Source organism: Callithrix jacchus, chromosome 4, assembly GCF_049354715.1.
Source record: "Callithrix jacchus isolate 240 chromosome 4, calJac240_pri, whole genome shotgun sequence".
NCBI classification, from domain to species: domain Eukaryota; kingdom Metazoa; phylum Chordata; class Mammalia; order Primates; family Cebidae; genus Callithrix; species Callithrix jacchus.
In genome coordinates this window covers 6,317,536-6,331,333 of record NC_133505.1, presented here as the reverse complement: position 1 = coordinate 6,331,333, position 13,798 = coordinate 6,317,536, and the positions used below count along the sequence as shown (strand labels likewise).

At 38.7% G+C, this 13,798-nt stretch overlaps 1 protein-coding gene across 3 annotated transcripts in view; it reads left to right on the top strand.

Moving 5' to 3' along the window:
* Positions 1-2,196: 2,196 nt before the first annotated feature.
* Positions 2,197-13,798, top strand: part of MRS2 (magnesium transporter MRS2) — a 29,962-nt gene continuing 18,360 nt past the window's right edge. For all 3 annotated transcript variants that reach the window (XR_618862.5, XR_618861.5, XM_008993890.5), the window contains exons 1-4: positions 2,197-2,514; positions 4,443-4,516; positions 10,334-10,370; positions 11,373-11,485. Coding sequence is in view for 1 of the 3 variants with exons in the window: in XM_008993890.5 (XP_008992138.1) it covers positions 2,325-2,514; positions 4,443-4,516; positions 10,334-10,370; positions 11,373-11,485 (414 nt within the window). In the remaining 2 variants the exon portion in view is untranslated. The remainder of the gene's footprint in view (positions 2,515-4,442; positions 4,517-10,333; positions 10,371-11,372; positions 11,486-13,798) is intronic.

Here is a 13,798-nt window from a genome sequence, read left to right as displayed (position 1 = left end):
GCAAAGGTATGTTTATGTTTAAATGGGTCACACTGGCTGTGTGGGAAAGAGACTATAGAGACAGCCGTGGAAGCAGAGAGATGGTGGTGATGGTTTGGGCTAAGTTGGGGGTGGTGGAAAGCGGAAGAGGGGTTGGGCTTGGTACCATATATTGAAGTCTGAGTTGACAACATTTGCAGATGGGATATAAGAGGAAGAGAGGCATAGATGTTGGCTCCAAAATGTGTAGCCCGAACAGCAGAGCAGTGGTGGTGCTATTTACTGACAGGGAACTTTGGAAAGGAGCAGTTTTTAATTGAAAACAGACTATGGCATGACACTTGGTTTTAGATATTAAATCTGAGAGACTTTTCTAGACAGATACCTGAGTATAGATGTCAAGTAAGCATTCTGGAATTCACGGAAGGGGTTGGAGGTACGTATTTACATTTGAGACTGCATAGAATATTTAAAGCCACGAGATTGGATAAGATCTCCCAAGAAGGCTGGGCATGGTGGCTTACACCTATAATCCTAGCACTTTGGGAGGCCAAGGTGGGTGGATCACCTGAGCTCAGGAGTTCAAGACCAGCCTGAACAACATGTCGAAACCCCATCTCTACTAAAAATACAAAAATTAGTGGAGTGTGGTGTCAGGTGCCTGTAATCCCAGCTATTCAGGAGGCTGAGGCAGGAGAATTGCTTGACCCCAGGGGGCAGAGTTGCAGTGAGCCAAGATCTTTATAGCAAAAGTTAAATACATGACTTTTACTTAACATTAATAAAAGTCGATTATTTTTGCCACTGTTGGGGCTCAAACAATAATACCCCAAAATATGGTGTTTTGGTGTTTGTTTGTTGGCTTGTTTGAAGACTGAGTCTCTGTCATCCAGGCTGGAGTATACTGGCACAATCTGGGCTCCCTGCAACCTCCACCTCCCGGGTTCCAGCAGTTCTTCTGCCTCAGCCTCCCAAGTAGCTGGCTAATTTTTGTATTTTTAGTAGAGACAGGTTTCACCATGTTGGCCAGGCTGGTCCTAAAATCCTAATCTCAAGTGATGCACCCGCCTTGGCCTCCCAATGTGCTGGGATTACAATCATGAGCCACCACGCCTAGCAGCATGCTGAGTCTTTGAATTTAAGGAAACTAAAAGGGTCTCAGAAATAAGCCTAAAAATCAAGGTCTCTCTCTCTCTCACCTTCCCCCTTCCTTTTGTCTCTCGAATACTCTTATTTTTCCAAGCACCTGGAGGGGCTCTCTTTTCCCAGCCCCACTCCCCTAACAGCTAGATAAAGAATTTCCTTATCTGACAGAGGAAACTTCTTTTCCAAAGAAATGCAATTGTCTTAAAACCCCCTCTCTAGGAATCGCTTTAAATAATGAGAAGAGATTACCCACCCAGAGAAGAGAAAAAACTGAAAGTCATCACCACACTGATTTTTCATAGATACTTCTGAGGGTAGCTCCGAGAGACTACCTGGAAACTTTGCCTGTATAATAGGACAATTTTTGTTCAGAGTGAAGTTTCACAGCTTGTCCACACACTATTGTGTTTGCTTCTGTCCCACTGACTGTCCAAGGAGAATCATTTGCAAACCACTGGTTTTCGGGCCCATTCATACCCGTCTCCTCTACTGAACCAAGAAGGGTATACAAGCATCTGGACCTTACTGAGTTGTTGGGTAATCGTCTGGACCTTATTCAGTTATTGGGTAATCATTTTTCTGAGATTTTTCCCTGTGCACATGAAGTAAACTTCGTATGCTTCTTCCTTCTACCAATCTGTCTACTCTTAGTTCATTCTAGAAACCTTCAGAGGACGAAAGTGGGTGCCTACACCGCGTTAAATTTAAATATAAATTAAATTATTTGGGAATAATTATTTGGGAATTAATTTAAATATAAAAATTATTTGGGAATGCGTAAGCTGCTCATTTCCAAACTGCAATTTTCATAGGTATGAAAATTCTCCACAAACTGCGAAGCCATGGCACTCCAAGGGCCCAAGAACCTAGGTTGGACCGCTCACTTAGCGCGGGTAAACGTGTTCCACCCATCTCCCAGCCCGCCCGCCCCCTCACTTAGGTACAGGTAAGGTACAGGTACAGGTAGGAAGGCCAACGCCCACTGGCCACGGACTTAAGAGGCACGCCCACAGGCGCCTTCCGAGCATGCGTGGGGCAGCAGCACGAAGGCGCCGCACGCCCCGCGCATGCGTGGTGCAAAGCGTCTTCAGGTCGGGCGGCAGATCCGGGCGAGTGCTGCGGTCACGGCAGCCACCGGCAGCCACCGTCCGGCATGAAGGTCTGGGATCTGGCTGCTGCCTGCACCTCGCTCCGGCACCATGGAATGCCTGCGGACTTTGCCCTGCCTCCTGCCTCGCGCGGTGGGACTTCCCCGGCGGAAGCTGCGTGCCCTGGCCTTGGACTTGACCTCCGTGGCTCGTCCCGTTGCTGCGTGCTGCCGCGCCGCCGACCTGGTTGGAAAGAGCCGGGCGGCGCAGCTCTGCGGGCCCGGCAGGCTCCGTGTGGCAGGTACTTGCCCCTCGGCGCCCACAGCCTTGGGACGCTGGTTTTGCCCCAACTGTCCTGCGCGGCGCGGCTGTTGCTCCGCGTTGTCGTGTGAGCTTGCGCAGGCCCGCGGGCCCAGCTGCGTCCAACCAGCCCAGAATGCGACCTTGCTCTGTGCGCTGCGCCCTGCCGGGATCTGAGCGGCCAGCTCTCCGCTTCTCCCCCACACCACAGCCCTTGCGGCAGACTTTGTAACCATGGGAACAACCCGGGAATCGTTTACAAGCGGTGCTCACGTTAGTTAACACCCCGCTTAAGTGCTCTTGTGAGAGGTTTTTTGTTGTGTTTTTGAGACAGGGTCTCACTGTGTTGCCCAGGCTGGATTCAGACTCCTGCTCTCAAGCCATTTTTCTGCATTAGCCTCCCAAAGCGCGGGGATTACAGGCGTGAGCCACGACACCTGGCTGAGAGGTGTTTTTAAACAAGGATTTCATCTTACTGTTCCGAAGTCATAAGTATTCATTTCTCTTCCCTGTCTTCTGTTTCGTCCTTACGGACACATTTATACAGTTAATTCAGTTGCAGAGATTGAGGGCGCACCTAGAAGTGAGACTGAAGACTGAGTTGCTTCTGAGAACGACTTGGCTTTATTTTCCAATACAGTGCTGTATAAATAAACAGCCAGGGAGGTCAGATTGAGGAAAAAAGGAAATTTAGTTGCTGTTTATTTTTTCACCAAATGTTGAAGCATGGTGAAAAGTTAAGATTTTCACAAATGTTTGAGTGCAAATATTTGAGGAATAAAAGGTGTGGAAATGAGTGGCTTGATCAAGAATATAGCAGTGGTCTCAAATTATGTTTTCTCAAGTGTGCTCTCAAAAGCCTCCCGCAGTAACTCCTCACCACCTCCTTACCCACTTTACTAGAGTCTTTCCAAATTGGGTTACATGCCCTGCACCCTCCATTGATAATGCTTGGGAATCCAGTTTCAGCTAGTTGGAGGAATCTTTTAGGACGAGCCTTGACGTTCAGAGTCTCAATCCTGGTAAAACCCTGTCTAATTTGTGACATGGAAACATTAAAAGGCGTTTGTAATCAGCAAATGCCTTTACGTTTATTCATCTTACCCTTATAGTGATAGTTTGTATTTTGTAAAAGGGAAATGAAACTTCAGATATTAACAAATTACAAGAATTGCTACATGTATATAGTGGAAAAAGATTTGAAATAAGGATGTTTTTCTACAGTCTCTGGAGTCACGGTCATTACTTTGGAAGCATAAAACAGCGTCCTCTGTCAGCCATTAGATGTACTTGATGATACTTCAGAGCTCACTTCGACTTAGTCTAATCACGTTTTAAGTAGACTAATTTGCAAATAAAGATTTGTCCTCATTCCAGCTCAGTGGGGTATTTCATAAGTATTGACTATAAAGAATATCTGTGGAGAAGAAGGAAGATCCATAGGTTTCATAATTTATAAGCCAGTCAAATAATTTTGATACTGGAATGCTTGAAAGAGGTGGTACTTAGGACCTGTGTTTTCTAAAATGTATCTGCTAACAAATGTGCATGAAGAGCCTTTTAAATTATGCAAAAAGGAGGACCAGACATTTTCTTAAATCTCAAAACACGATGTTGCACATTCCTTTATCCAACTCAGATATCAATAATGATAAGAAAGTTAAAAGGGTGATTGGAATCCATCAGTTATTTTAAAGCCTCTCCTAAGTCTTTACTTTTAAAAGTCACTCCCTGTCAAACCTAAGGTAATCACCAACAAATATGAAAATTAACAACAGTATTTCTTCTTTTCTTAATAGGAAAAAGATTTAAAAATAGTTTAACAGTCTGAAGGCCTCCACATAGTATGAGAGTTGTGTTTTAGCTCTGTGTGAAAACCAGTCAAGGTTTTCTTAATTTAACAAGGAATTCTCTTAATTTATTCTTCAGGTGAAGTGCACCGGTTTAGAACTTCTGATGCCTCTCAAGCCACTTTAGCCAGTGTAGCCCCAGTGTTCACTGTGGTGAGTATGTACAGTACCTTGGAAATCGTACAGAAAGTGCTTCCCATACTTATGAACTCCTTGGACTGTTGGCCAGTTTACTTATTGTGAGTTTTATAATGAATCATTATAGTTACCTGTCGTGGCTGTTATGCCTGGCCAGTGACCTGAGTGCCTACTAGATTTGCTTAATAACAATCTTGAACCTTGGCTAATGACTACAGCTCCCATTTTAATACTAGAACAGATCAGTCACAATTTAGAGCTGTAAAGAGGCTTGAATCTGTGGTTTGCAAGATAATATGCAGGCAGAAGCATCTTGAAGGCAGCAGAGTGTAGTCTTTAAAAGTGAATGCTTTGAAAGGTCATGAATCTGTAACCTTTCTCTGAAATGGTTTGGGCGGTGGCAGTAAGATAATATGTATCACACACAGGTATTTTTAATATGTATCACGACAGGTACTTTTAATATGTATCACACAGGTATTTTAATATGTATCACACACAGGTATTTTTAATATGTATCACACACAGGTATTTTTAATATGTATCACACAGGGACTTTTAATATGTATCACACACAGGTGCTTTTAATATGTATCACACAGGTATTTTAATATGTATCACACACAGGTATTTTAATATGTATCACACAGGTATTTTAATATGTATCACACAGGTATTTTAATATGTATCACACAGGGACTTTAATATGTATCACACACAGGGACTTTTAATATGTATCACACAGGTATTTTAATATGTATCACAGGTATTTTAATATGTATCACACAGGTATTTTAATATGTATCACAGGTATTTTAATATGTATCACACAGGTATTTTAATATGTATCACACACAGGTGCTTTTAATATGTATCACACAGGTATTTTAATATGTATCACACAGGTATTTTTAATATGTATAACACAGGTATTTTTAATATGTATCACACAGGGACTTAATATGTATCACACACAGGTATTTTAATATGTATCACACACAGGTATTTTAATATGTATCACACACAGGTATTTTAATATATATCACACAGGGACTTTAATATGTATCACACACAGGTGCTTTTAATATGTATCACACACAGGTGCTTTTAATATGTATCACACACAGGTATTTTAATATGTATCACACAGAGGTATTTTAATATGTATCACACACAGGTATTTTTAATATGTATCACACACAGGTATTTTAATATGTATCACACAGAGGTATTTTAATATGTATCTCACACAGGTATTTTTAATATGTATCACACAGAGGTATTTTTAATATGTATCACACAGAGGTATTTTTAATATGTATCACACACAGGTATTTTAATATGTATCACACACAGTATTTTAATATGTATCACACAGAGGTATTTTAATATGTATCACACACAGGTATTTTTATATGTAGCACACACAGGGACTTTTAATATGTATCACACACAGGTATTTTAATATGTATTACACAGGGACTTTTAATATGTATCACACACAGGTATTTTAATATGTATCACACACAGGTATTTTTAATATGTATCACACACAGGTATTTTAATATGTATCACACAGAGGTATTTTAATATGTATCTCACACAGGTATTTTTAATATGTATCACACAGAGGTATTTTTAATATGTATCACACAGAGGTATTTTAATATGTATCACACACAGGTATTTTTATATGTAGCACACACAGGGACTTTTAATATGTATCACACACAGGTATTTTAATATGTATTACACAGGGACTTTTAATATGTATCACACAGGTATTTTAATATATATCACACAGGGACTTTAATATGTATCACACACAGGTGCTTTTAATATGTATCACACACAGGTATTTTTAATATGTATCACACGGACTTTTAATATGTATCACATACAGGTGCTTTTAATATGTATCACACACAGGTATTTTTAATATGTATCACACACAGGTATTTTTAATATGTATCACACAGGTATTTTAATATGTATCACACACAGGGACTTTTAATATGTATCACACAGGTATTTTAATATGTATCACACACAGGGACTTTTAGTATGTATCACACACAGGTATTTTAATATGTATCACACACAGGGACTTTTAATATGTATCACACACAGGTATTTTAATATGCATCACACAGGGACTTTTAATATGTATCACACACAGGTATTTTAATATGTATCACACAGAGGTATTTTAATATGTATCACACAGAGGTATTTTAATATGTATCACACACAGGTATTTTAATATGTATCACACACAGGTATTTTTAATATGTATCACAGGTACTTTAATATGTATCACAGAGGTATTTTAATATGTATCACACACAGGTATTTTAATATGTATCACAGGTATTTTAATATGTATCACACACAGGTATTTTTAATATGTATCACAGGTACTTTAATATGTATCACAGAGGTATTTTAATATGTATCACACACAGGTATTTTAATATGTATCACACACAGGTGCTTTAATATGTATCACACACAGGGACTTTTATATGTATCACACACAGGTATTTTAATATGTATCACACACAGGGACTTTTAATATGTATCACACACAGGTATTTTAATATGTATCACACACAGGGACTTTTAATATGTATCACACACAGGTATTTTTATATGTATCACACACAGGTATTTTAATATGTATCACACACAGGTATTTTAATATGTATCACACACAGGGACTTTTAGAGAAAGAGAAGACTGTGGGGGCAAAATGTTCACAAAGTTGACTCTAGGTGAAGGCTCTATAGGAATTGGCTGTAATTTCCTTTATCCTTGCAACTTCTTTGTAGGCTTTTATTTAAAAAAAAAAAAAAGCTTGTTAAAAACGTGCAACTCTTCTGAGCCCGACTTCCTAAATTCCAGTCTCACTCTGCCTTGTATTACCTAGGTGGTCTTGGACAAGTTAGGAGAATATCTTTACACTTCAGTTTTCTCATCTGAAAACTGAGCATAACCTGCCTTATGGAGCTGATATGAGGATTAAATGAACTCATATGTATATAAAGCCCTTAAGTAGTACCTCACGGATACTAAGCCTGAAATATGTCATTATTAGGGTTATTTAGTGTTAAGAGCTTTTCTTTATAAACTGTACAGAACTAAATAACCCCAGAACTGCATTTAAAAGTTACCGCTGTTATTCATTGTTCTGGAAGAGTTTTCCAATGTAGTTAAGAATACAAAATCAGGGCCAGGCACAGTGGCTCACACCTGTAATCTCAGCACTTTGGGAGGCTGAGGCGGGCAGATCATTTGAGATCAGGAGTTTGAGACCAGCGTGGCGAACATGGTGAAACCCTGTCTCTACTAAAAATATTAAAAAATTAGCCAGGCGCGGTGGCTCATGCCTATAATCCCAGCACTTTGGGAGGCCGAGGTCAGTGGATCACAAGGTCAAGCGATCGAGAGCATCCTGGCCAACATAGTGAAAACCTGTCTCTACTAAAAATACAAAAATTAGCTGGGCATGGTGGCGCGTGCCTGTAGTCCCAGCTACTCGGGAGGCTGAGCTAGGAGAATTGCTTGGACCCAGGAGGTGGAGGTAGCAGTGAGCTGGGACTGCGCCACTGCACTTCAGCCTGGCACCTGGCGACAGAGCAAGACTCTGTCTCAAAAAAAAAAAAAAATATGTGTGTGTGTGTGTGTGTGTGTGTGTGTGTGTGTAGAATAGCCAGTTGTGGTGGTACACGCCTGTAGTCCCAGCTATTCAGGAGGCTGAGTTAGGAGAATCGCTTGACCCTGGGAGGCAGAGGTTGCAGTGAGCCAAGATTTCACCACTGCACTCCAGCCTGGGCAACAGAGCAAGACGCTGTCTCAAAAAAAAAAATACAAAATCAAATGTCAAATACTGAAAGTTAGTTTTCTGCAGGTGAAATAATTGCTAAGAACACTTAAGAATTTCATAAAGCTATGGAATCTGAGAAAAGGAAATTTATGCTGTTTGAAATAGTTTAGAAAGTGAGCTGGTTACAACATAAATATTTTTTAAATTATAATTTGTATGATTTAAAAAATTGTTAAGTTCCATTAAAGAAAAATATGGTATACATAAATATTGAGATGTGAAAACTCACCACGTGTTGCTCATTTCGAAGGAGGGAGACTGCAAAGCAGTACGTAGGATGTTAATATGTTTTATTAGGAAAACATTTGGAAGGATATTCAGGGAAGTACTAGCATGGTTTTCTCTAAAATTTGTCATTTCTGATAATTTATATAGTTTTATTTTACATATCCAAATTTTCTGCAGATTTACATATCTGTGAAATATAAGGATGAAAGCTAGACTTACACAAATACAGCTTTCTCTGATAGAAATTTTCCTTTAGTGTTCTGTGGAACTTACATATGCATATGAATTTTATCTTTGCTTGTGAGAAGCAAGATAAAAAATACATATAGTGAGTTTTTATTGTGCGATTAACCTAGCATGCATGTTTCCGTGGTAATAACCCAAGACCTATATTGTACTTACAACTATACGTTAGAGTATCTTTCTGAAATATGTATATGATAGTAAGTAGTACAGCTCAGCACATAGTGATTCGTTAAATATTTCACAACTTTGTGCTTGACTGTGGATAAACATCACAGAGATTCTTCTACTTTACAGGAAATAGGTGCATTATCTGTATCAAGTCCTCCTTCAAACTATCAGAAAAGGTTCTGTAAATCTTTTTTTTTTTTTTTTTTTGGAGAGGGAGTCTCACTCTGTTGCCCAGTCTGGAGTACAGTGGCACAATCTCAGCTCACCACAACCTCCACCTTCTAGGTTCAAGCAATTCTCCTGCCTCAGCCTCCTGAGTAGCATGGATTACAGGCGTGTGCCACCACACCTGGATGATTTTTGTATTTTTAGTAGAGATGGGGTTTCACCATGTTGGCCAGACTGGTCTCAAACTCCTGATCTCAGGTGATCTGCCGACCTCGGCTTCTCAAAGTGCTGGGATTACAGGCATGAGCCATTGCGCCCAGCCAAGTTTCTGGAAATCTTTGTTGATTTTGCAACACCCACCAAAGAGATTTTAGCCTCATGCAGACATTTAGATTCACAAGACAGGCCATACTTGGTCCCAGTCTCCTCAGAAAGATAAGAGACAGGAGAAACAGCAGGGCAGTGTTAGGTGTTTCCTCTTCAGAGGAAGTCTTTGCAGCCATCCAGGGGCTTCTTGGTCCTCTGAGTGGTCACCCAGTTACAAGGAGGTAAGATTCTCACAGGTGGGTGTGAGATTCACCTTGGCTCGAATTCCCGTGCCCCACAGTGCCAGTATCTCCTTTAACCATCTCAGAGGCACAGCTTATTCTGGTCATGGCACCTAGAGCCACCACGATCAGGAAAGGGCAGAGAGAGATACTGCTCCCGCCTGAGGTCTGTAATTTGTTCGTCTTCCCAGTCCAGTGCAGTCTGCCAGTCAGTGGTCATTTTTCCCATAAGGAATGTTTCCTAGTAACACAACTGATGATACTCCTTTATCAAATTTCTTTTTTTTTAATTTTTAAAAATTATTTTTATTTTTATTTTATTTTTTCCTTTTCTACCACTATAGTAATGAGGACCTTTATCAAATTTGTAGAGGAACCAAGATAGAAAGTAAGCCCAGGTCTGATTTTTTCCTAACAAAGGAAAAAAGGATTTTTTTTAAACCCTTAACTTATAACTGGATTTAATTTTAAAAAGGTCAATAATGGTTTCTATGTGCATGGCAACATTTTGGGGCTATTATTCACAATACCATAAATAGCATACTAATTTGAAAGAAAATAATGATTTCTTTTATTCTTTACCCTCAGACAAAATTTGACAAACAGGGAAATGTTACATCTTTTGGTGAGTATCTGATTAGTATTCTAAATCATTTTTTTAAACACTTAGTGAGTGAATCTGATGGAAATCAAGAAATTGTAGTTTTTGAGTAGAATATTCTTTGCATATTCAGGTGTGTTGAAAGAGGTCCATCAGTCTTAATTGGAGCTGGCAATACTCATACTGTGTGTATTCTCCCAGAATTGTTTTCTTCTGGCAGGAGCCATGTTTCACTCTAACAGGCCATTGAAGGAATATTTGGGAGAGCAGAGGCTCTCCCTTCTGGGGTAGGGCTGGAGCCCAGAGACACACTCTTTCTCTCTTTTGTCTCTCTTCTTAGTATCCCTTTCACTGCCATCATTCATGCTCCTGAAGCATGTTTAAGACAGAGTCACATAATACTACTGACATTGCAGCGGGTGACAAAAGACGAACAGGGATAGGTCACTGCATGGCAGTCACAGGGAACTCTGCTGCTGATGGCTCTCTGTGGGCAGCTACTTTAAAGTGAGAGTCGGTATTACTTTACTGTGTGACTTGAAATCCGAGTTTCAGATCTCCCCTGAAAATGAATCAGTCTCAGGTAATAAATTCAGGTTTTCTCATTTTTATATTAGTCCAAGAACAAAGAAAATCAAGCTTATCTGTTCACATATATAAAATACTGAAGGTGGTGTTCTAGTGAGAAAAACTACAAACCGTAGTTGTGTACAGTTTATATTTAAGATCGATAACCTGTCTCTAGAACTGGAAATGTGTAGGTTCTCACGATGCAGAGTTGTGGTTTCTATATTGGTCTCAGGGGAGTGAGAAATTTATGAGGTATAGATAAGAAAATCATTAGTTTGACTATATTTAGCCCAAGTATGTTTTCTAGGTAAAAATGGATATTATAAAGATTTAATTGTAGTTTTTATTTCTGGTAGTAACCAATTATTATGTTGATGGTGGTGGGAGGACTGCTCTGATGGAAAAATGTAAGCCGCTTAATATATTGGTTTAGCCCTCTCTTTATTTCTTTTATAGAAAGGAAGAAAACTGAATTACACCAAGAGTTAGGTCTTCAAGCCAGAGATTTGAGATTCCAGCATGTAATGAGTATCACAACCAGAAACAACAGGATTATCATGAGAATGGAGGTAAAATATCTTATTTTCATCTGTGTTTCTCCAATACAATCTTATAAAAGTTACCTTCTAATTTCCTTGATCAGTATTTGGGTTAAAAGTAATTTTGGAATAAAAATAGCTACATGAAACAGGATATTTTATAAGCTTAATGTGCTATTATGAGTAGAACTCATTTTACCTGGTATATATCACACTGCTGTGTTTTAAGTTGGAAAAGTTCTGACTGGTGTTCATTCTCACTGTTGGAATTTAGTCTCCAATTCTGGAAACTGTAAGACAATCCTGATTTATAATAGATATATTTCCAATTATGTGCAGTTACATGTAATTATAGTATAACCTTAGCTACCAAAAATGTATTCTGGCTTTCCAAATAGCACAGGAAGAGACTTTAAATTTTATAGTCTTAATTTAATTTTTTTAAATGGAAAACTTCTGAACTCTACCAATTCAGAGCATGCCAAATATAATTTTACCTTCTTCAGTTAGTTAACATGGATATCAGTTAAGTTAGTGGGCTAATGTTTAGGTTCAAATATAGGTGACGAGACACAATAGTCAGTGCGATTGGCCCTGTAGTGGGCATGGGACTTTCTTTTCTTCAAAAAGTCTTTGATGGCAGATTTTTTTTCAGTTTTCTGGAATGAATCAAAATAACAAGAAATGGGCCAGTAGTAGCGGCATGTGCCCGTAGCCCCATCTGCTCAGCAGGCTGAAATGGGAGGGTTGCTTGAGACCAGGAGTTTGTGACCAGCCTGGGCAACATAGCAAGATCCCATCTGAATAAATAAATAATACTTTATCAAAAATGGAAGCAGTCTTCTCGCAAGTGATTTTCTCCAGAAATCTTCTTTACTCTTGGTATCAGTAGCTAGGATTCTTCAGTGTCTCTTTTGTGGAGAGAGACACAGGTATGTGAAAAAGCAAATTTAGCAGAATGATAATTATATAATGTAACTGGTGGTTATCTGGTGTTCACTGAAATCTTTCAACTTTTCTGTATAATAATTTGCATGAGGCCAGTGCATTGGCTCCCAGCACTTTGGGAGTCCGAGGCAGGTGGATCATTTGAGGTCAGGAGTTCAAGACCAGCCTGACCAACATGGTGAAACCCTGTCTCTACTAAAGAATAAAAAATTAGCCAGGCATGGTGGCAGGTGCCTATAATCCCAGCTACTGGTGAGGCTGAGGCAGGAGAATTGCTTGAACCCAGGAAACAGAGGTTGCAGTGAGCCGAGATCATGCCATTGCACTCCAGCCTGGGTGACAGAGCAAGACTTCATCTGAAAAAAAAAAAAGTTTTCATGATAGAGTGCTGGAAAAATGTAAAAATAGAAAATTAATTTCTGTATCATGATAGAGTTGCTACCTTGATCTACTTTTAACATAAAAGATACCAGTTTTTTTAGGAAAAATTCTAATTTCATACTGTTCTGAATTAGAATAGTAAGGCTATATTTTCATCTTAATTTCAGATTTGGTTTATATGCTTCAGTGTTGTTTTAAAAAGGAAACTTCCATTTGAGCCAAACTAATTATGATTAAACTAAATCTTTTCTTTTTTCTTTCTTTTTTTTTAATGAGACCGAGTTTTGCTCTTGTTGCCCAGGCTGGAGTGCAATGGTGCAATCTTGGCTCACTGCAACCTCTGCCTCCGGGTTCAAGCAGTTCTCCTGCCTCAGCCTCCTGAGTAGCTGGGACCACAGGCATGCGCCACCACGCCCGGCTCTAAACTACATCTATTCTAAAAGTGTACTTAATACCTGACTTTTAGAAAGATCTTACCTTGTTCCCTTTATTTTCTGGTGATTACCTGAAATCTTAATACATATATAATTTATGTGAGTAATTCCACTTTTATTGAGAGTGAGTTATTGATATCAAGACATATATTTTTTAGGTTTCCTTTCTCTGAAAAAATACATTGGTTTATTTTTGAAAAACAGAATGAACACTCATTTGGTTTAGTCTTAATCCAAAATTAGTAAAGTATTAAACCGTATTTTATAAATGTTCTTTTTTCCTACAGCTCTACAACTTGCATATATATATATGTATATATATATATACACACACATATATATGTATATATAATGCATATATGTATATATATGCAGCGAATATAATATATATATGCAATATATATGCAATGTATATAATGTATATGCAATATATGCATCATGTATATATGCATAGATGTACACGTCTGTACATATATGTATACATATATGTGCAATATATACATTATATATGTTATGTACATATACATAATATACATACTTACATAATGTATATACATGCGTGTGTGTGTATACACTTACA